General features: G+C 33.3%; 3 protein-coding genes across 4 annotated transcripts; 1 reads left to right on the top strand and 2 right to left on the bottom strand.

The window, feature by feature from the left end:
• The first annotated feature begins 8,704 nt into the window (after nt 1–8,704).
• Nucleotides 8,705–13,581, top strand: LOC107955285 (4-hydroxy-tetrahydrodipicolinate reductase 1, chloroplastic). The gene is made up of 9 exons (XM_016891023.2): nt 8,705–9,026; nt 10,147–10,357; nt 11,061–11,298; nt 11,606–11,739; nt 11,832–11,906; nt 12,339–12,440; nt 12,630–12,739; nt 12,836–12,923; nt 13,254–13,581. Exons 2-9 carry the CDS (start codon nt 10,154–10,156, stop codon nt 13,320–13,322), a joined length of 1,020 nt encoding a protein of 339 aa, XP_016746512.2. The 5' UTR covers nt 8,705–9,026; nt 10,147–10,153; the 3' UTR covers nt 13,323–13,581.
• A 3,533-nt stretch (nt 13,582–17,114) lies between these two features.
• LOC121203733 (uncharacterized) lies at nt 17,115–17,636 on the bottom strand. Its single transcript, XM_041074181.1, has 2 exons — nt 17,572–17,636; nt 17,115–17,469 (listed from the first exon to the last, which is right to left on the bottom strand). Exons 1-2 carry the CDS (start codon nt 17,634–17,636, stop codon nt 17,115–17,117), a joined length of 420 nt encoding a protein of 139 aa, XP_040930115.1.
• A 1,221-nt stretch (nt 17,637–18,857) lies between these two features.
• On the bottom strand, nt 18,858–22,597 carry LOC107955282 (chloroplastic group IIB intron splicing facilitator CRS2-B, chloroplastic). Of its 2 annotated transcripts, none has more exons than XM_016891021.2 (9): nt 22,331–22,597; nt 21,658–21,865; nt 21,477–21,561; nt 21,278–21,345; nt 20,149–20,199; nt 19,975–20,048; nt 19,518–19,576; nt 19,310–19,386; nt 18,858–19,063 (listed from the first exon to the last, which is right to left on the bottom strand). In XM_016891021.2, the coding sequence occupies exons 2-9, from the start codon at nt 21,859–21,861 to the stop codon at nt 18,947–18,949; spliced, it is 735 nt and encodes a 244-aa protein (XP_016746510.2). In that variant the 5' UTR covers nt 21,862–21,865; nt 22,331–22,597; the 3' UTR covers nt 18,858–18,946. The 2 variants fall into 2 exon arrangements, with proteins under 2 accessions (XP_016746510.2, XP_016746511.2); XM_016891022.2 differs by having other exon boundaries at nt 22,156–22,332.
• Between the last annotated feature and the right edge of the window lie 250 nt (nt 22,598–22,847).

The raw sequence follows: 22,847 nt of genomic DNA, 5'->3' as shown, positions 1-22,847 counted from the left end.
ACTTTCAACTAATCATGTACTTACCATTTCATGAATTCCATGTTCAAATGCACAATATAAGTTAACATGATATTGCAACAAAATTCATAATCACAAGCTTAGTGTACATACCTGTACCACTCGTAGTATAGTATACAACTATACCTTTCGTAACATGTCCTCTTCAGAACTTTTCTTACATCATCTATTGTACTACCCGTTGAACACTCGGAATACTATTGGATACTCAGAACACTTGCACATAAGTGCCACATACACATATGTAGCCAAAGCTACCTCATAACATGTAACTCTCGCAATGGAGCTACTCACGGGCTTACTCATAAAAGCTATCGGTCAAGGTGTAGCTACAGGGGCTGCTCACACAAGCTGTTAGGTATCCGACCAACTCAAGGATTACCTAGCCACCGGTAGAACACACAAGACCATTGCCCGGAACCCAATTACATGTATCGCATCCATAATGAACCAGGACCAACTCAACGAGCTCGGATGCTTCATATATATCACGAACTTAGACCAACTCAATAAGTTCGAATTTCTCACATATATCACATAATATCAAAACATTAAAAACATGCTACAACACGACATTATTTGCATATGCACTTACCATCGTAAACAAATAATTCATCACAACTAATTTAACATATCAATTTAGATTTCAGCCATAAATATCAATAACATTAACAACATGCTTATTCTATCATACGAACTTACCTCGAATGCAATTTCAGCTAATTATTCTCTTTTGTCCTTAACCACGTACTTTCTTGATTTAAGCCCGAATCTCGATTTTCTTGATCTAACATGATGAAATTCACTCATTTAATCATTACATTAATTAAAACATTCTATAATTCACAATTTGGCAAAATGATCGTTTTGCCCTTAGACTTTACAAAAATTATGATTTTGCCCTTAGGCTCATAAATCGATTTTTATCGAATTTCCTCATTTACCAAGCCTAGCCAAATCCTTTTTTTAACTATAGCAACTCAAAATTTCAATTATTTCACACATTTACAACTTATTTTACAACTTTACAAAATAGCCCTTTTTAGGTGTTTTTCATGAACACCACTTCACAAAAGTTGTTTATTTAACAACCAAGATTCATTTTCTTCCATAAAAATTCAGCAAAAATTATGAATAATCTTATGGAAAAACCCTATAATTTCAACCATTTTTCAAAATAGTCCCTTCAGTAGCTAGATTATGCTACAAGGGTCCCAAAAGTACAAAAATTATCAAGAAAGACCATCAAAATCACTTACTTGCAAGGGTGAAGAGTGGCTGAAAATTTCAAGCTTTCAAAACCCCTATTTTTTTGGTATTTTCGATGGAGAGAATGAATGTGAAAAGATGATATCACTTTCTCTTTATTTTATTTTATTTCTAGTCAATTTGGTTACCAAAATTCACCTAACCATTTTGACTATTTTAATTCCTTGTCTTATGGCCGGCCATCCCTCATTTAAAGGCCTAATTTCACTTTAAAGACCCCCAATTTTGGTTCTCTAGCTATGTGGTATATTTATCTAATAAAATAAGACTTTTGCCCTTTATGCGATTTAGTTTTTTTTCACAATTAAGCTCACAAACGGTAAAATTAATTCACCAAAATTTTCATGCACTCATATAATCATACTATAACACATAAAATAATATTAAAAATAATTTATTCGGCCTCAGAATAGTGGTTTTGAAGCCACAGTTTCGACTAGGCTCAAATTGGGATGTTACATATAAATCCCAACAAATTCAATTAATTGCTCTAATTAATCTTTCAAGAAATAATCATTGAAAATTTGAAGGATGAAGAATGAATTTGCAAGACTCCTTGAAGAAAATCGAGAATAAAACTACTTCTAAACATCATAAGAAAATAATCTTGCACAAAAGAAACTAACCCTCAGAGTTGAAATTTTTATCAATGAAAGACAATTATGTTTCTAAAAAGCAATGAAACGGCTTTTGTATAGGGTAGCAAATTATATCCAAATAAAACTCTCAAGTATAATGAAATTCTAGGCAATTGTACTCCCTTTGAGATAGAACTCTTGGGTATTCTTGATGGACTCCTTATTCTGTTAAGAAAAGGATACAAAAGGGCCAAGATATAGACTGACAACTTATGTAACACCTTTAACCCAAATTCGTCCCTAAAATAGGGTTATAGAGTATTATCGAAGTTTACGGGTCAAGTAATAGAAATTTCATAAACGTTCATATTGGATTTCAATCAAATTTAATCATATAATCACTTACATGTGCCCTCAAGGCCCGAGTCATGAATTAGAATTATGTCTGAACTAAACTGGATGCTCAGATAATTTTTCGCAAAATCTCAAAATTTTTCCTAAGTACAAGGGACACGCGCCCGTGTGGTCAGGCCATATAACTCTCTGACTTAGGTCACACGGTTAGGTCACACGCCTGTGTGCTAGACCATGTGTAGGTGCAGGGCTCACACGGCCAAGCCATACGCCCGTGTGCTAGGTCGTGTGATCAATTTCAAGCATTCTGTTTTGACATTTTAAAGATGCAGGGGACACATGGCCAGATCACACACCCATGTGCTAGGCCGTGTGTCACACACGGCTGAGACATACGCCCGTGTCTCTGCTCGTGTGGACAAAAATAGGCTATTTTCCAAGCCACATTTCTCACCAATTTGTCTTCCTCTTACATCAATACTTAAACATATTCACAAGCCATTTTAAAACAATTAATTCAAGTCAAAATCAAGTTTTATGCATGACATATCATCACATACAACTAATGTGTTCTTAAACATCTCAAATGACACTTTACCATCATGTAATTAAATATAAAAACTTACTTAACTTATCAAATTCACCTATATGCATATTTTACCAAATATGCTAAAATTAATTTTCAATATGCCAACATGATTTCTACCAATCAATCATTTAAGCACACAACAAATATGTAACCTTATTTATACATATCAAAACATATTTATCACAAGCCATTCCAATGGCTAGTTATAACCCAAACATTTACATGCCAACATTGGCTAATTAACCTATACATGCCATTATAACCATAATTAATTTACCATATATATATATATACATATATATATATATATCAAGATGGGCCGATGGTTAGTGTGAGTGATCTCCGCCGATGCTTCCAATCCAATGAGCTTTCGAAGTTACTATATGACACGAGGAAATAAAACAGAGTAAGCATGAGATGCTTAGTAAGTTCGTATAACATGGTAAATAACTTAACATATATTTATGTTCAAAATAAACATGCAAAACACTATCAACCAATTTGGTCGCAAGCCCTAAACACATATCCTCATCATGTTAGCCAAGTAATCACATATAATAATCCTTAATCATGGATGAACAAAGTCATCAAGCATGATCTACATTCATGTAACAACCAATTCATGCATCATTATATCAGGAAATATCATTCCTATGTGCTTCATGTACATACGGATAATAGTTTGTTTATAAGTCATACTATCTCGTGTATACATCAAGAAACATGTATGGGCTCAATAATAACCAAATTATCATATACATATACTATCCACATCATGAATTCAAATAACATATGCAATTCATATCCCTCTATTTCAAGTACATTTTCATAATATTTCGTCTCAAGTTCAGATTATTTCATATCGGGATTTTACTCATTAAATCAATTAAAATATCAATGGAAACCCTGAAAGATACACTCGAAGTGTATAAATTTATAATCATAGATGAACATATTCATCAAACAAGTTTCACATTCATATTTCACCATCTCATACTTCCATATATCATGTACCATCATTTTCATGAATTTCAGGCAGATACATGTAATAATTCATTTCGTGTTCACATTTTCTCATGTCAAGATTTTGCTCATTGAATTTATTTGAAATACCAATGGATACACATGTAGTACACTTGAAGTGTACAAAACTGTAATCTGTCAATTCATATTCAGGGGTACCTATTAGGGCACAAAATTAGGGAGCACACTCTCGAGCCATATATCAGGATGCTCAGATGAGCCATGTAACATGACGCTTATCCAGGTTAAACAAGAAAATCATAAGAGTTTTAATCAAGGAGCTCATAGAGCTTAACAGGTAACTCCGAAGAGTTAATATTAGAGAGCATCGGATAAGGTACCAGGAAGTTCAAACAAGCCATGTTAGGAAGCTCATAAGAGCTTATATCAGGATGCTCATATGGAGTTGCGTTTATGTCCGCATAATATGCTAGATCACAACCATCGAATCATGTAATAGGATGCTCACAAAGAGTTGCAGTAGTGTGCAACACATGCAAAATCACTATCGATCAGGATGCTTGCGGGAACTATATAACAGGATGCTCGAGAAGGCTTTTAACAGGTTGCTCGTCCGAGTTATAATGTCCGCAACATATGCAAGACTATAATTAGTAAGGGAAGTCTTGTATCCATCGAATTTCATTATTCAAACGAAATTTAACGTTTTTCGGTATTATCAGACATGTAATTAATTTCATGTCAACAACATTTACATAATTCATACATACAATATTCAATTCAATCATTTATCAGGATTTAACATTTATCGGGCTTTATCGGATATGTGATCATTTCATATATTTATGACATTATATAATTCGCATAAACATACTCAATTCAAACATATAAATATACACAATTTAGTTACACGAACTTACCTCGATAAATGTCCGTGTACGTAAAATCTATTATTCTGATATTTTCTCTCTTCCTTGTTCTAACTCCGAATTTGGTCTATCTAGATCTAAATGAATGAATTTAACATCAATTCATGTTCATTTTAATTCAATTTACATCTTAGGCAAAATTACCATTCTTCCCCTAAAGTTTTAATTAATGACGATTTCGTCCCTAGGCTCGGAAAATGAAATTCATGCAATTTAATCCTTGTTCCAAGCCTAGCCGATTTTTACATGTAACATTTACAGCCCAAATATTTCACAAAATTCATAATTTTTCCATGACTTTTACATCTTTACAGTTTAGTCCCTAAATTACATTTTCATCAAAATTCACTTTACAAAGAGTTATTCATCTATCAACAACCTTTTATTTTCTACCATAAATTTCAAAATTTCAGCATAAGCATCCATGGCAAAACTTTGAAACTTTGATAACTTTACAAATTGATCCCCAAAATAGCTAAATTAAGTTATTCTGATATCGAAAATATAAAAATTACTAAAGACGAAACTTGAATACTTACCTAATTTGGCCAAATAAGTTTTCCCTTTCTTCCATTCTCCATGGCTAGGGTTTCCATATTTATTTGGGAAAGATGATGACAAAAAATGATGATATTTTCTTTATTTTATTATTTATCATCTTTATTTTTCATCTTTCCAATTTTGTCCTTTTCTTTATTTTATTTTCCATGGATGATTCATCATCCTTAATAACTAAGTATTTTTAATGGTCTATTTGCCATATAAAGACCTCAAATTTTAAATTCCATAGCTATTTAATCCCTTTAGCTATTAGAACTCAATTTTACACTTTATGCAATTTGGTCCTTTATCAAATTAAACATGTAATCGGTAAAATTTCTTTACGAAATTTTTATATGACATTATTATCATACTATAGATCATAAAATAATTTCTTTTCTAAAATCAGATTTGTGGTCTCGAAACCAGTGTTTCGATTTTACCGGAAACGAGCTGTTACAAGTTAGAAGTGATTAAGGCTTTGACTGATAAAGGGATGGAAGGTTCAGGGGTCATAGTGCTTAGAAGGGTTCATAGAACTATGCCATCTGAAGGACAGTGGTGGATCCAGTATGTGCCAAGGGGGAAAAATTAGCTTCAGACCAAATGGCTAAGCTCTTTCTAGCATGGAAATCAAGTTTACAGGTTTTTTATGTACCTCCTAGTGAGGTCTTGGAGTTTCTTCAACAAGATATAGCTAGCGTAGCTTCTACTCAATTGATTTGATGTATTTTTGTTTTATTTTTCTCCAAAAAGGAAGTAGTTTTAAACTAAACTTTATTGTTGACTAAGAAATATAACACTCCTAAACAACTTAAAATACTTAAAAAAATATCATAAAGTTCAGAATAAATAAAAAAATAAAATAAAAAAACCCAATAAATACAACATTTGGGTCATATATAATAAAAATTAATCCTAAAATTGAACTCAATATAATTTAAACTCGAATTAAAGCTCAAAACTCATAATTTCCCATAATAATCTTGTCTAAAAATTTTGTTTTCGTAGTCTTCACTAAAATGGTCATAAATTGAGCCCCTGATCTCGAAATTGAGTGATTCAAAGTGTGTTTCGAAGTTAAGATATAGATATTCAAATGATATGAAGACATATCTACCTAAAAATGTCTGGATCCCATCCAAAAAGTCATCGAAAGTCAACTAATTTTCCAAACCTGAAAATTAATAGCTTCAGTGAATGAAATTTAATAAATTTCACCTCATCCATGCATGTACTAATCATTCATTAATATATTTTCATACTAATTTCATAAATCCTTCTATTATACTTTCACAGACTCGATTCATGAAATTGGATTCCAAAATCATATTTTTTGGGCACTGGCTAAAATCAAATTGTTACAAGCATCATAATGCTTGAACAAACAAAATTATAGTAATTGAAAAGCTTTTCACGTGAAAGGTTTAAACTCATGATGTCAAAAATATGAAAGGTTTAAACTCATGATGTCAAAAATATAAAAGTGCCATATTTACCCAAATGACCTCTATATCTTAAAAATCATGGGTTCAAATCTCTTTACGCAGAACTCTTCAACAATTATAATTTTACTTAGTCAACCATTGAAAAACGTACCACTTAGGGGTGAGCCAAAGTTGGTGGAAACTGATCGAACCAATCAAATTTGGTTTGGTCAATTTTGGATTTAGTTTAGTTGCATTAGGCGGTTAACTCGTGTAATGTCGACTCGGTTTTGATTTTGGATTTCAAAACCGTTTTAACCTACGAAACTAACTTTACATATAATAATATAATATATTTAATTAAACCCAAACCCAATATCTCATTTACCAACCAACCCAAACTCAAACCCAATCTCAATCCAAACCTATATTAAACCCAAAATTCCAAATACCCAATCCCAAATGAAAAGATAATAATAATTAAAAATTAAAAATGTTAATAAAAAAACTCACATAATTATAAAATAATAATGTTAATAAAATTTTAAAATAAAAACTAATAATTCTAACTTTCTAATCCTAAAACCCAAATTCCCAAAACCAAAAAAGAAAAACCTTACCTTTGCTACAGCACGCAACCATTCCCCTTGACCCCATGCTTCACCTTAGTCGCAATCAGCCTCTCTTCACCTCTGTATCCTGTCAATCAGCCTTCGCCTGTTCTTCGCATCTCTACCTCGTCATCTCTGTCGGTCGGTCATCAGCCCTACCAAGTCTTCCTTTCTTGTCTGCATTTCGAAAAAACTTTCAAAAGTCAAACTTTCCAGACCTATCAATGTATATCAATGTCTTCTTCTTATCAAGGTTTTGCCTTTATTTATAGAAATGTAAGTTATTTCCTTCATCCAAAACAGGTCTGTTTATTTTTAAGTGAATTTATTATTTCTTTTCTTATAGTTTTTTACTTATTAATTAAAAGAAAATGCTATGGAAAATACTTGCCAATATATATTTTTTTTCTAATCTTTATTTTTCCTAAGTGAAGTGTTTGATAAAATACATCACTGATGACTGACCGACATTAAGATTAAAAATAGTGCCTTTTTTTTTGTACTACATATATATGGTTGATGGTTAATTGTTGGAGGCATGCATATATGGCTGCTGCATAAACACAGATGAAGAAAGCATACTAAACTCAGTTCGATCGGTTAACCAACCGAAAATTACTCATGTTGGTTTTTGGGTTTTCCCCCAAAATTGGATCAGTTTCGACTCCATAAAAAGGGGAATTCAGTTAAATCAATTTTCGGTTTTTTTTTTCACGAACCGACCAACCCAACCGATTGCTTACCCCTAGGCATTGCATTGCATTGGAGCATATCGTTAGCAACGTCTTCCTTGGATTCGTCCCTCTCTCACAGGCAACTTTTGGTTTGGGTTTTCTTGATGGCGTGTTTCTTCTTCAAAAAAGAAAAGATCTTTTCCAGATTTATTTTCTCATTTTCGGTACGGACTATGGCATTTGCAATGGTAGTGGTATGTTGCATTTATCAATGTCATATCATTGTATTACATAATGTTGTTGTTTTTGTGGCTGCATTGACTTTTTTAAGACGAAGAGTTTATGATTTAATCTTAGGTCATTGAATTTTTAGGGATTTTGATTTGGGAAATTATGTTGTGTAGTTCTCTTTGACTTTTACTTTCTTTGTATTGATAAAGTAAACAAAAGTTAGTGAAAACCAACTGAACCGATCAAATTTGATTTTTTCAATTCGGTTTGGTCAATTTCGAAATCCCAAACCATTTTAATTGACAAAACCGATTTCACACTTAATATTTAATTTAACCCAAACCCATTAACCCAACATCCTACGGCCCTTACTAATCCAACTCAAACCCAATCTCTTCAAAAGCCCAAATTAGACCCAAAATCCCAAATACCCATTACCCAACCGGCCACTGCAAGAAAACCCGATAAAAATAAAAAAATGTAATAATGAAAGTCCTAAATAAATAATAAAATAATAATGTTAATAAAAATAAAATAAATCTAATACCCTAACGCAAACCGCCCCCCCCCCCAACCCCCCAAAAGAAACCTTACCAGTTACCGCTGCTGCAGCCGTTCCCTTCCCCTGACCCCGCGCTCAGTCGTGCTTTACCTCCGTCGCCGTCGGCCATTCCCCCTGCCTCGCCATCTCTCTCCGGCGGCCTTCGCTTCGCCTCCTCATCTCTGGCTCTGTCCGTCCGTCGGCCTTGCCTCGCCTCCTCATCTCTGCCTCGTTCTTTGTCAGTTTGTTGGTCGCCATCGCCCGTCTACCTTTGTTCTAAGGTAATTGATTATGTTGTCAACTCACTGGTTTTAACATGCATTAGTTTGGATTTTTTTTTTGTCTCTTCAAATTTTCTTTCTTGTTTGGTTGATGACAAAATAGAGTAAATATTGATGAACCCAACAGGCTTTTCTGTTTTATTTGATTGGGCTGATTCAATTCACTTAGTTTTCTATATTTGATCCAAAAAAAAGAAAAGAAAAGTTTGTGTTTGTTTCCTCTGATGTATATGAAATTTGAATTGTTGTTACTATGATTGTAGATGGTGATGATTTCAAAGTTTGACATTCATCACTTTCTCTTGCTTTTCTCAACAATCGGACAAATGATTCTCTTTTAGCAATTTCACTTGAATTACAGCAATTAAACTCGGTATGGTCGGTTGGCCCACCGAACCGACTGCCCTTACCTCGGGTTGTTTTTTTTTTTTGGTTTTGTCTTAAAGTCAGTTCGATTTCGTTTTTATAAAATGGTGAAGTTGGTTTAGTCGGTTTTCAGTTTTTCTACACCGAACCAACTGATTATTCACCCTAGGTATTGATTTCGTCCCAACTTTTAGATGCAATTGGCAAATTCTTTCTTTGAATTCTAATAGGAATATATTCGAATGTAGACAAAGCATTGGTAGAAAGGATTTCTTTTTCTTCTTCTGGTTGAGTAAAAAGGTTCTTTTATGCTTGAGAATAAACAAATGACTATTGCTGTTAGAAGAACATAGTAGCTAAAGTTCTTTTGCCCCTATAATGAACGATGTTGTTTTTGTTATAATTGATTCCACAGATTTCCCTTTGGGAAATTATTATCGTTTAAATGTTCATTTGGCTTCGTAATGCTGAGCTTTGATTCTGTTTACCTACCAAACCAGCTATGGTCAACATGGTATATTTGCATTCTTTTTTAATATAATCATATTTTTTTTATTTCCCGTTACCTTTGTGCTTTGTGATGTGCAAACATAGTGAATTCATGTTTGTGTTTATGCATAAGTTGATTAACTTCTATCTATGATAGTATGCAAGAAGGTTCATGACTTGCTTCTGTTGAATTAATAAACTCTACTTTTACTTTTGTTCTAATCAAACCATCTTCAATTTCCATTTTTTCCCATCATTTTCACAGTTCAAAAATGGCTTCCCTCCTTAAGGCCTCTTCCAATGTATTTTGGTCCGAGAAGCTACCTTTCTTGTCTAGAAGCAAGACAAGACAAGGTGTTGTTCCAAAGAAAGTAACATTTCGTTCAGTTCCTGTCGCATTATCCTTGTCTACATCGACTGGAACCGTTGAACATGACCCAATATCTAATTCTCCGGACATTGCGATCCCAATCATGGTACCTTTTTTTTCTTTTCTCTGTTAAAAGGGGAAAAAGGTTGAAATTTTCATTATATATGCTTGAGTTGGATTTATTTCTGTGTGGTGTATGTTGCCAATGTGTTTGGTCATAAGTGAGTAAAGCTTTACATTGATCAATGGCAAAGGAAGCATCTTTTTCTATATAAACATTTTGATTTTGTGGGTATTCTACCAACGGAACTTTAACTTTTAACATCTTTGTCACACGGATTTGAGGTTTGGTTACTTGACATGTAGATAGATAGCAACTTTGGGGGTGGACAAGTTTAGATAATCTACTTCGCCTAGCTATGTTAATATGAGCGTTTGCCATGGGGAATGGACTGGGGATTACTGAAAGTTATTTCAGTTTGTTCTAGCTATTCGGATGGGTATTCTTTTTGGATTCTGATTATTATGGGTGAAAGAATTTCTCCTTAAGAGTAGGATTAATTGTTGGTGAGTATTATTGTAAGTATGTATTATGGTTTTGTCCCACATATATTATCAACTTTTTCATCTATGATATTTTTCATTTATTGTTTCTATGTCTTTACTTTCTCAACTTGGTTGCTCTTCTGAATTTTACCTTGTTATTCTTGCTAAATGGTCATGAAGGTTCCTTTTAATGAGAAGATAGGCTAACAGATAACATTGTTTAACATTCACCCCATGGCTTGCTGTTCCTTTTCCTGCCGTAGGTAAATGGTTGTACCGGTAAAATGGGAAAGTCTGTTATCCAAGCTGCCGATTCTGCTGGCCTTCATGTTGTTCCTGTGTCTTTTGATGCGGAGAAGAATTCTGGACAGACTGTTGAACTCTGTGGGAAAAAGATTCTTGTGCATGGTCCGTCTGATAGAGAAAGGATCCTTGCTTCTGTCTTTCAGGAGCATCCGAACCTTATCGTGGTGGACTACACTGTGCCTGCCGCAGTTAATGGTAACCTATCCTGGAACATGCATTTAAAACTACATCATATTTCATATTAGATGAAAAAGAAACTAAAGCGAATTTGAGTAAGAAACATTTCGATAGTGTGTGGTATAATGTCTCCAAAATCTAAAGCAATATTATGTGGTGATATTCTATACTATGATTGAATTACTTTCTTCTCAGCTTATCATTAAAAAAGTTGCGACTTGTTAAATAAATTTATGCATGCTATTCAAGTCCGATATTATGATTTGATCTCTCTATTAATTACCTTTTTAAATTGTTATGGGATTGGGGTGTTTGATAAATATAGATAATGCTGAGCTCTATGGCAAAGTTGGAGTACCTTTTGTTATGGGCACCACTGGTGGAGACAGGGATCAACTCTATAAGACTGTTGAAGAGTCAAAGGTTTATGCTGTGATCTCGCCACAAATGGGGAAACAGGTCATCTAACCCTTAATCAGTTGAAATACTATTTTAACTGTTGGAAATATATATTTCCTTTTTTGGTTGCTTATTACTAACTGTTCTTTTAGGTTGTTGCATTTCTTGCAGCCATGGAGATCATGGCTGAGCAGTTTCCTGGAGCCTTCTCTGGATATTCTCTACAGGTACTTCTTTAAATAAGGTTATTTGTTTTGAAAGTGCTTGAAAAAAATAATATTTCAAATTAGGTTGATTAGTTATAACCAATAATCTTATAACTTGTAAAAAATTGAGGCTGCAAAATACAACTGTTTGAGGCAATATCAAGAAGCCAGTTTGATACATTGTGAAGAAATAGCACGACTTGGAGCAGTTAACTTTTGGATCTTACAATTTGTGGATGGATTTATCCATTAGTGTTTACATACAGTAGGGAATTTGTTTGTAATAAGTTTTCTTGGGCTTGCGTTTACAGTTGCTATCTTGGTCTTTGGATATGATACTCCTTTGGAATGCCTCCTTTTTTAAATATTATTTATAATAAGTTTTCTTGGACACCATTGTTAGTGTTTTGTCCTATTGGTTGCATATAGCTAATCTTCATTGATCTTGATTAGGTGATGGAGTCCCATCAAGCAGGCAAGTTGGACACCTCTGGTACTGCTAAGGCTATTATTTCTTGCTTTCAGAAATTGGGGGTGTCATTTGACATGGATCAGGTGTGTGGTTCTCACATATTCCTAATTGTAATTGAAAGAGAAATGAAGTTCTTTTTTCTTATTGGTTAGGGGCTGGGGAGGGTAGGGGAAGGTTAGGAGATTTTGACCCTTAGGAATGACATAAATTCCTTTATTATATGGTTCTTTCAAGGTTTTGGACTTCTAACTCGTCTCCTTTTCTATTTTCAGATACAAATGATCCGGGATCCCAAGCAGCAGGTTGACATGGTGGGAGTACCAGAAGAGCATCTGTCCGGTCATGCTTTTCATTTGTATCATCTAACATCACCTGATCAAACGTATTGACTTAACTTTTTCACTTGTACCCTACATGTTGTTCAACATGTAAACATCAATGACCTTTCGTTGATCTCCGATTGAAAATTCTTCTGCAGAGTGTCGTTTGAGTTTCAGCATAATGTTTGCGGCAGATCAATATATGCAGAGGGCACTGTTGATGCTGTACTTTTCCTTACTAAGAAGGTGCAGTTATTTATATTTCTCTTGCCAGTTTGAATCTATTTCTAGTGTTCCACCGAATGTTTTTACTGTTACTGCCACAGGCGCAGCCAATAAGAGGTGGGATTTCAAATGCTTGTAGTTATTAACTGTCTTCGGCTTCTGTGAACTTAAAGTTTGTCACAGTAGTGTCTCTATATTTAAATTCCAGAGAAACTGAGCATGAAGTTTGTTTAAGTTAGTAGCATTTAGGGATCATAATGTTGATTATAACAAATGTTATGGTGAGACTAGGGTGTTAGGTTAGTTTTATGTTCATATCACTGTTTGATTGTGGATATTGTTCAAGTGCAGGTTAAGTTGAAGGCAGACAAGCGAATATATAATATGATTGACGTATTGCGGGAAGGTAACATGCGATAAAATATGTTTCTTATGCATTTTGTTGTTGGAGTGTATTATTTCGCAGCTCAAGATATCTAGGATTATGAGACTTAAGCCAATTTTGATTTCAATGGTATGAGCCATCGCTGTTCTTTGCACGGTAAGTGTAAGAATTGCAATATATATGATGTTGAAAGGGCACTCTTATTAGACAGTGGCTAGGAATAGTTAATGTTGGCCCTCCATAAACAGGCTCTTAATTTTCTTGCAAAAGTTGAGTGGATGTGTTGGAAGCCAATTTTTTTTTTTGTTTGATTCGGTTGGTTGGGCTAAGACTTGAGACAGCGGGAGACATTAGAACAACGGTTTTGGTGCAAGGTTAAAAAACATAATGTGAAGAACATGTTGGGAGATGACTGCTGTTCCAAAATGTATGTAATTAAAAAGGTCCAATCACGACATCAAATGTTCCACGTCGTGACGTGACACTGTTTTCACAAGAATCAACTTGGTACAAGTTCAAAGTGACCTAAAATTTCACACATATATTTCATACAACCAATTCACCTATGCCACAACAGCATGTGGTTCAAAACACACCAAAACGATACATTGAATTAGCATAAAACAATAAAGTTCCAAGTTGGACAATTTTGATACAAAACTTACTTAAACCCCTGGTTACATGTAATTTACAATCGAAGGGGGTACTTTACAGTCTTAGTTGAGTCAGAAGGATGTTGGCTTCAAATCTTAACGTTTCAATAAATTGTGCGCTGAGTAATAAGCATAATGGTACATTTATAATTCAAAACATTAACATATAATCTAACATTAACATTGAGCTTTAGCACATTCAAGCATCTTTGTACTCAAAATTGAATCAAAATATATATCAAATGGTCAATTATAATTCATTATCTATTAATATGTATATGCATAACATGATGTTAGCCAACCAATTCAACGACATGCTTAGATGCTCAATTTTAACTTGATTACTAATTATCAATCATACAATTCAATTAACTATTAAACACAAACACTTATATAACCATGTCATTCAATTCAATTCTGGAGCTTACCGACTTATACATATTCGTTCCAGTCTTCTAGTCCTCGTTTCGACAAATTTATGAATTGGATCACAAACTTCTTTGAAATACAAAAACATATCAATTATACCATTACCAATTCTATTTTCAGCATTATAAATCATATTTATCGTTTATAACCCCTATTAATCTGACCCGAACTTGGATAGATATTCGAATCGTTCAACCAACACACCAAAGTGAATCATGGCATACAAAACGTATAATTGGCACACGGAGTACATCCTGATGCATAAGCGTGTATCTAGCACACGAAGTGCATCCTGGCGCATAATGTCCTACTCAATCCAATCCTATAGTATGTTAACTATATCCAACTCAGCTCGACTAGTTAATAGGGTATCTTCCACTACAATTTAGTACACATATCATTTTTCAATCATACACACTATTGACAATTCAATTTTGTAACATAACATATATATTTCATATCATTCAATACATATTCTCACACAGTTCTATAACGTATATCATATTCCAAACAATTCATTCTATTTTATTTTATTTTATTCAATTTTGTCATCTACACGGAGAAATCACATTTAAGTTCAATCCAACAACTCATATCAATATAGTATACTTACATTGTTACTTTTGTATGCAAGTAACATGAAAATGCAAGAAATTTATATGACTTTAAATTATAAACGTACAAACCAAAATTTTTGACTACTTGTCAATCACTTTCATTTTTCCTTTCCCTCTCGATGATTTAGTGTTGTCGTTAGCTATGAATAATCATAAAACACATCCCATTATCAGATTTCAATCGAAAAAAATCAAATATCAATTTTTGAAAATTATTCAATTTAGTCCCTAAAATCGGGACAAGCAGAACTTTCAATTTAAAGTCTCGGATTAAAATCAAATTTCACCAAAGTCTATTAGGGACTCTCTATTTTCTATCCCTACCAATAATTCACGACAAATTTGCATTTCATTCAATTTGGCCCCTAATGTACGAAACTAACAATTAAGGTTTACAATTTAGTCTCTTTTCACATACTAAGCTTAATTTTCAACAATTTAACACCAAAACTATTCAATTCTCTATCATGATAAATTTCTAAAACTTTAACAGTTTTTCAAATTAGTACAAGGGTTTGCTTGATCTAGCTCCCATAATTCAATTTCCAAAAAAAATCAAAGAAAAATAGTTAAGGACTTACTTGAAATTAAAGCTAAAAAGCTCAAAACCCTTGGCTATGGCCTCAAGCTCTTCTTTCTTTCCCAATTTCGGTTGAAGGAGATGGCGTTCTCTTTCTTTCTACCGGAAATTAACTTATATACTAGGATTAAATTATAATTTAGCTTAATTAACCTTTATTTAATTAATTAAACCTTATTTTAGTTAAGTTAATGGGCCTCTAATCATACCATACACTTATATGACATTTAACATTGAATAATTGTTGTTTTGAAACCTTTTTTAATTGCAATTTAAATCCCCAAGCCATTTACTAATTACAAATTTATAGCGATTGGATTTTATAATTTAGTTTTTCGGACTTAATTAAACACAATTTCGAATAAATTGGCTATCCAAAATCCAATTCAATAATACACTAACTCCGTAAATGTCTCTATTAAATATTTATAGACTCGGTTTACAGAAATGGGGGCTCAAAACCATATTTTCCGACACCAGTAAAAATCGGATCGTTACACTTAGACGCTAAGGAAAGAAACAGCACTAAGTAGAAGCTAGAGACAATTGCACGAGTATACAGGAAGCTTACAGAGAAAGATGTAGTTTTTGAATACCCAAAAACGGAGGTCTGAAGAACTTTGATGAACAAGCTTCTTTGTTGTTCAATTTATTTATTCTAGAGTTAAATTTGACCTTGGATAGGGTACTATTTGAAAATTTACCATCACTTTGTTTTTCAAATAAGACAAATGAATCTTTCTGGTAATACTCTTGAGTTCTTAACATTGACTTGCGCATATGTTATGAATTCCTGGCTAATGGAAGGAAATGTTATTGAATACTATTTTTAGAAGTTGGTAGTTGAAAATATTACTGATAGAGTTACGGACCTTACGGTTGATCATTCATGGAACTGGTATCAACTTTTGGATGGAAATTAGATCGGTCTGAATTTATGATGTATATAATTAGTTTATAGAGAATATATAGCAAACACCAACAAAAAAAAAAGAGGAAAGAACTCCGATTTGGTACAAATTGGGATGATCGATTCATTGTCACAGTTGAGATCGAACAATTGGTATTAATGGCAAAGTTCTTTTTTGTACAAAAATTGGCTTGGGATCATTAGATTTTATGCTTGAGCATTGATCGTTCTGTCTTGACAACACAAACTAATTGGAACGTTGACACAACATAACTCTTCAATCTTTAGTGTCTCTATTTTCAATCTTGAATTTATTGAAAAATTCAACTCAAGTGATTCAAAGGAAGATCAACAATCTCCCATTACAAACAACACAAGCTTCAAATCTCTCTAAATGTGGTACCAATTCTTGTAAAAACATCAAACAAAATCCAATCAAGAAACCCAGAAAACCCAAGTCAAGTTCAAACCCTTAATATTATTTACTAAAACTATTTATACCCAAATAGTATTACCATTGCCAGCAACACCTCGGGCGCTAGTTTTCCCTCCCCTGTTTTCACCATTAATAGCATTGGTCGATGCTAATGAAATCCCCTTCAAATCTTCAACACTTGCAACAATATTTTTTAACATCATCATCCTTCCTTTCTTCTCCCCGACATTTGCAGGTTCATCCCCCTCGAATTCGACGGCCACACCCCATTCTCTTTTGTCCAGTTATACCCTGATGCTAATGGGGGTGTCAATTCCATCCCACTCCTAACTGGTGGCTTTTGGTTTTCTTTCCTTAAAGTGGCTGAAAAATTAGACACCGATTGAGCCAAAATAGAGGACCCTTTCCTCGACACCCCCACACTTGAACTAAACTTCACTTGTTTCTTCGTCGGCATTTGTTTAAGTTCGATTTCTTCCTTTTCTTGTTGCATCATCCCACTCTTCATTCTCAGCTTTGTTTCTCTCGGCTCTGCATAAGCTCCGTATCTGGGATCCCTTTACATTATAGAACTCTCTGTTGTAAGCCTTAAAGGAATTGGGTTACCGGGGCTTGAATTATGCAAACGGATGAAAGAAATAGGGTTGAGAACATGGAACAGAGACTCCAAAGAAGCGGGGTTTGGCTCTTGGGTTCGCCGCAAAGATTCACTTGTCTCTGCCATTTTTAAATGAAACTAGGAGGATCATTCTGTTCTTACAGAAAAAAAAAAGTAATTGAAGGGGGAAAAATGGAATAAATGGAATATGTGGTGTTTTTAGGTTTGATATTAAAAAGCGATTTGAGACTTTGCAACGTCCTAATTGAAAGACAAAGGGGAGAAAGAAAGTCTTTTAGCCTCTGTTTTTCTTACTTTTACTTAATTATTAGTATTTATTAGTTTCGCTTTTATATATGTTTCCAATGTTCTTGTTTTGAAGTGGATTCAAATTTATTGAATGTTATGGTTTAAAGAGAAGTTAAAATAGTTATTGATCTAAATTAGATTAATAGGTTAAATTAATTAAATTTAATAATGAATAGTAAATAATTAATGAAAAACATACATCTAACTTAATGCTATGATCTTGAATTTATTTATTTATTTTTATAAAATTAAAGGTTTAAATAACTTAATTTTTTTTGAAAATGTGTGAAATTGTATCTATATTTTCTTTTCTGATTTCATATTTTTTATTTTCATTTTATACTGATTAATCAAATTTTCAATTTTAATTGAATTAATTTTTCTCAGCAATAGTTTAATAAATGTTATTTTTTTATATTCTAATAATAACACAAAGATAGTGTCCTTGCAAGTGTTGAGAGTAGCAGACATGATTTTATATAATGTTCAATATATGAACAGATAAAATCATAATTATTAAAAATTTTTCCTGAACTCCTGTAATTCACCAGTAGAATCCACCCACACTCAAGCCTCTAAAAAATTAAGTGGTAAACTTTTATTTGATCGTCTCCCTTTAAAAGTATTAACCCTAATAATTATATTATCAACACAATGGTCTAACACTTCCCTTTCCCCTTTATCAAAATGGACGACTAATATGTTGTAACATTGACAAAATATTCCTTTACCAAATCCAGTCTGATCTTTTCTTTTTCTTTTTTTCAAAAAGGATATGTATAAATCATTAGAGTTTATTTTGTTTACATTTGAAGGCTTAAAAAATGGAGAAAACAAATGGTATGAAACAAAATATTCCTTTATCATTTTTTAAGCAAGAAAATACTTTAAAATTTAGCGACTTTGGATGAGCCAAAGCCAAGACCTGCCTTCCCCCTTTTATTGAACACTCACCAAACACAGTAACTAATGCAGACATAAGAATATAAAGAGGAGATGCTTCTAAAAGGGTAAAATTTTATCAAACAGAGAGAAAAGGAAAGGAAAAGATAATGGTTGATTAGAAATGGTTTATACATAAATTACATACTAACTACATCATCCATGGCATGTAATGGTTGACATGGTCAAACTTTGTGATGCTTGTACTTCTGTCCTAAATTGAATCTTGTGATTTTCTGGTTGAATCCATTCAGCACCAGTGTCCTCACTGCCTCAACTCCTTGTTCCAGTGCTTCATCAATCTGTCAAAAATACCACCCATTTAACACTTCACTTTCATCTCTTAAATTACCCTACTTAATAGGAATACCCCCCGTATTTGATGCATAATTAGATGATAATATTGAGGCATATTTCTCCGAATATATTTTTTCTAAAAAAAATGAAAATTAAGCATACACGTATCCAATACTCTACCCTGTTTTTCATCAACCAAACTTCAATGTTGTCCATGTAACTAATGAGAAAGACAAGAGGCAACTAAATACCTGATTTCGTTCCGCAGGACTGAACTTCTGTAGAAGATAAGCTTTCATGTCCATAGCACCAGGTGGATTTCCAATGCCTGAACAATCAATTATTCTTGTAGAATTATGGAACTGTGAATCACCATATGCATCTAATCTACCTTTTAAAAGGGATATGTGTTTATGATGCAAAAATTAAGCAGAAACTGATGGGATTTGAGGAGCCCACCTATGCACAACCGAGGAAACTCACGACTGCCATCCAAATGCCCCATCACACTCTTCACTCTGCAACAAGAAAGCATAAGTTAATGTTTTCAAATCACCATTTGTTGGGAGAACAGTGAGGATGCACTTAAACACAGGAAAACAACTTTGAGATTCATTTATTATTCCGTATCATAAGGATGAAAATATGAACTAGTATTACTCAAATACATATGATGAAGATAGCTCAATGAATATACGGAATGATTCCAAGCAGGAACCGTTGAGCAAAGAACCGTGCCGAAAATAGCCAAGTTATGTCCAAGAAATCAAACTTAGATTACCAAGAAAACAAATTGGTATTAAACAATATATACACAAACCAGGCTCAGAACTCCAGATCACATGGAAAGGAATGAGGCATAAAATACAGCTAATACAAAGTCCGCTACCAGTAGTGTAATATCAATGGAACATACCCATTATGATGCCCATGTCCTCCTTTTGGCTGAAGCCTCAGAACTCCATTTGGCAAGCTCATCTCGTCATATATCTACATTGGAAAGCTCAAAGTTAAAAGTGTTCTGAATAATAATCAACTAACAAAAAGGTTGGTTAAGTTCTTCTACTTGACGGTATGTAAGAGTGCCTACCAATAAAATGTGACGCAGGGGTACTTGATAATAAGCAGCAAGAGGCCCAACCTTAATAACAGTAAAAAGAGTAAAAACATCAGAGATAGAATTGGTCATAAGGTGGCTTAAATCAACCACAAAACTTCACTTAAAAGTAATGAAAAAGATTGTGGAAGAAGATACATAAACAAGATAACGGGACATGCATTACCATATATTCCATACACATTCTTCGTTCATCATCTTATTAATATCTTGAGTCAGCATTGTGATAGAACATATGCTCATTTAGCTGCCTATATGTCACTACAGCCTTTGATTTTCAAGGATGTAAACTTGAAATAATATTACATATAGAGCAAAACCTATTCCATCATTAAAAGAATAAGCTCATGTAAGAAATCCTTCTTAGTAAACATGAACTTGGCTGTTGCAGGGTAATCTCTCAACAGGTAAAAGTCCGTAACTTAGGATTAACCATTTACATATAAAATGTCTGTCACAGTCCCCCCCTTAAAGGAAAAGCACTAGTTAGTACTAATAACAGTGTTTTCTCGCAGCATGTAAAATCCAGAATACAGGACTAACCATAAATACAAAGGTGAAGGCATTTACTTGCATTCGAATTCAAGTAGGTGCATGGCTAAGCATTCAGCAATAACTTAATTACATAGCATCTATCACAATCTATCGACTGTCTATTCCTAATTCAGACTGCATGAAACTAAGCGCAAACGATTTAAGTGAACAGGTCAGACTGAGGAGCACTCATGGAAGCCAGTTTTTAATCACTTTTACGCTCTTTCCTGAACTACTTGTTTCAGGACATCAGTCCCTAAATTTATAAAACTAAGTTGAGTGTCTTGAGTAAGTTTCAAACAGACAATTTTCCCAAGTATCTGCAATGAACTACATAACCACTTATGCAGTGAATCTTCAGTTACATTTTAGCTGCACCTAATCCATGACAATGCCTCCACTTGTCGAATGGTCAGGAGGCAATTGGTAAAATAAAATAGAAATGTGGCACTGGCATATGAACCAAAACATGAGGAGATTCTTCAAAAGGACATGTAAATATATATAACTAGGAACCTGCCATATAGAATTCATATGAGAAGAGGGGAAAACAAAATGTATAACTAACCGATTCCCCACTGAAATTCATGTATGCCTGAGGTTTTGCCAACAAAATTGGTACTTCTCCAATGGCACCTGTACTGATCACGAAAGAAACCCAAGTAAACCATCAAGCATAACTGGGAATCTCGAAAGACAAAGAAATTAAGTCCCAGAAAAAAATAAATAAATAAAAGACCCAAGCAAGGCAAATACAAAATATATACCTATCCCTACTAAAGCTTTTGACTGTATAGTATTCAATGCAATCCCTTCCGATTGTGAAATTTGATCAATCATTTCAAAACCAACCTGTTACATACAACTATGTAAAATATCATATCATCAAAAGAAAAGAAAAGAAAAGACAAAAAAAGCTGTCTGGCTCCATAATTTGCAATTCATTACATTGTGTCGAGTTCCATGGTACTTATTTCCAGGGTTACCCAATCCAACAACCAACCATGGTGTATACTCCACTTTAAATCCACCATTATTATCTGGCAAAGAAGCACGCAAACAAAACCTTGTTGATCCTCGATTCCTTTGACCAAAACACCGGCTTCTTGGACACAAAATGCAAGTGTTTGGAACAGAGATTGCATGCAACATTGACCTAAAACAAACATAACAGAAAATATTTATCCATAATGAAATAAAGAACATTTAGGCTTGCTGTTACCTGCAATTCCTTTATCTAAAAGATTCAATCTTTTACTATAATTTTCTCTGTAGAGCATAATCTAAAAAATGGGAAATTTACAAATCATTATTTTGGTATATTTCATTAAGATTTCTACAATGTTTCCTTTCCATGGCCAATATAAGCTTGAACCCAGCATTTATAATGAGCAATTCTTACTACAGAACAGAAAATACAGTGAAAAAGTAACTAACAAGAGGTACCAAAAAAGATGAAAACTTGTGAATAACTAAACATAAAGTCAGTGCTTTTTTGCTGCAGCTCAAATTCCTGAAGAAATATCTTTGAAAACACACACACACAAGTGCAGAAAAATAAAATAAGGAAAACTGAAAATATAGAAATTAGAAATGAATAAAAGAAAGTTGAGGAATTAACCTGTTTCACTTTGGGTACTTCAATTCAATAAAAGATAATGATAATACTAAAAAGGGGTGATAGATAAGAGCAGGGTTCTGTTTGTATTTGAGTTTGAGGCTTTAATTTGGCGGATTTGTCTTAAATTTGGATATATTCATATTTGGATGATTTTCCCGTAAGTTTCATGAATATATATGAGATTTAACTAACAATCGCTGGGCTTCTAAAGAAAAATGGGCTTAACTAATTTGACTCTTTTTATTCTTCTGTTTTTTATTTTATTGCAACCCATTCATTTATGTTTCAACAATTAAAATCCTTTTTTTTTCTTTCTAAAAAAAAAACCTTATCGCCATAGGCTAAATAAGCCAAAAATGTCGTTTCTTTTCTTAATTCGCCTTTTAGGCCATCTTTTTAAAAAATAAGAAAAATAGATTGATTTTAGAGAGTGTGTAAAAGTGTACTTAGCTAGATGTGCTTTCACTCTCTCTCCAAGATTTTTTTTTAAAATTTTGTTAGTGTTAAGGTTAGAGTA

Source organism: Gossypium hirsutum, chromosome A07, assembly GCF_007990345.1.
Source record: "Gossypium hirsutum isolate 1008001.06 chromosome A07, Gossypium_hirsutum_v2.1, whole genome shotgun sequence".
NCBI classification, from domain to species: domain Eukaryota; kingdom Viridiplantae; phylum Streptophyta; class Magnoliopsida; order Malvales; family Malvaceae; genus Gossypium; species Gossypium hirsutum.
Note: the sequence above shows the minus strand (reverse complement) of the source record. Positions and strands in the feature narration are given on the sequence as shown.

Excerpts from the sequence above, each read along its gene's own strand:
- LOC107955285 (XM_016891023.2), top strand. The coding sequence starts at position 10,154 with ATGGCTTCCCTCCTTAAGGCCTCTTCCAATGTATTTTGGTCCGAGAAG. Across the intron at positions 10,358-11,060 it reads ACATTGCGATCCCAATCATG|GTAAATGGTTGTACCGGTAA; the intron begins GTACCTTTTTTT and ends TTCCTGCCGTAG. Across the intron at positions 12,740-12,835 it reads CTAACATCACCTGATCAAAC|AGTGTCGTTTGAGTTTCAGC; the intron begins GTATTGACTTAA and ends ATTCTTCTGCAG.
- LOC121203733 (XM_041074181.1), bottom strand. The coding sequence starts at position 17,636 with ATGGCAGAGACAAGTGAATCTTTGCGGCGAACCCAAGAGCCAAACCCC. Across the intron at positions 17,470-17,571 it reads CCCGCTTCTTTGGAGTCTCT|GGATCCCAGATACGGAGCTT; the intron begins GTTCCATGTTCT and ends TATAATGTAAAG.
- LOC107955282 (XM_016891021.2), bottom strand. The coding sequence starts at position 21,861 with ATGTTGCATGCAATCTCTGTTCCAAACACTTGCATTTTGTGTCCAAGA. Across the intron at positions 21,346-21,476 it reads AAAAGCTTTAGTAGGGATAG|GTGCCATTGGAGAAGTACCA; the intron begins GTATATATTTTG and ends TGATCAGTACAG. Across the intron at positions 19,064-19,309 it reads GTCCTGCGGAACGAAATCAG|ATTGATGAAGCACTGGAACA; the intron begins GTATTTAGTTGC and ends TATTTTTGACAG.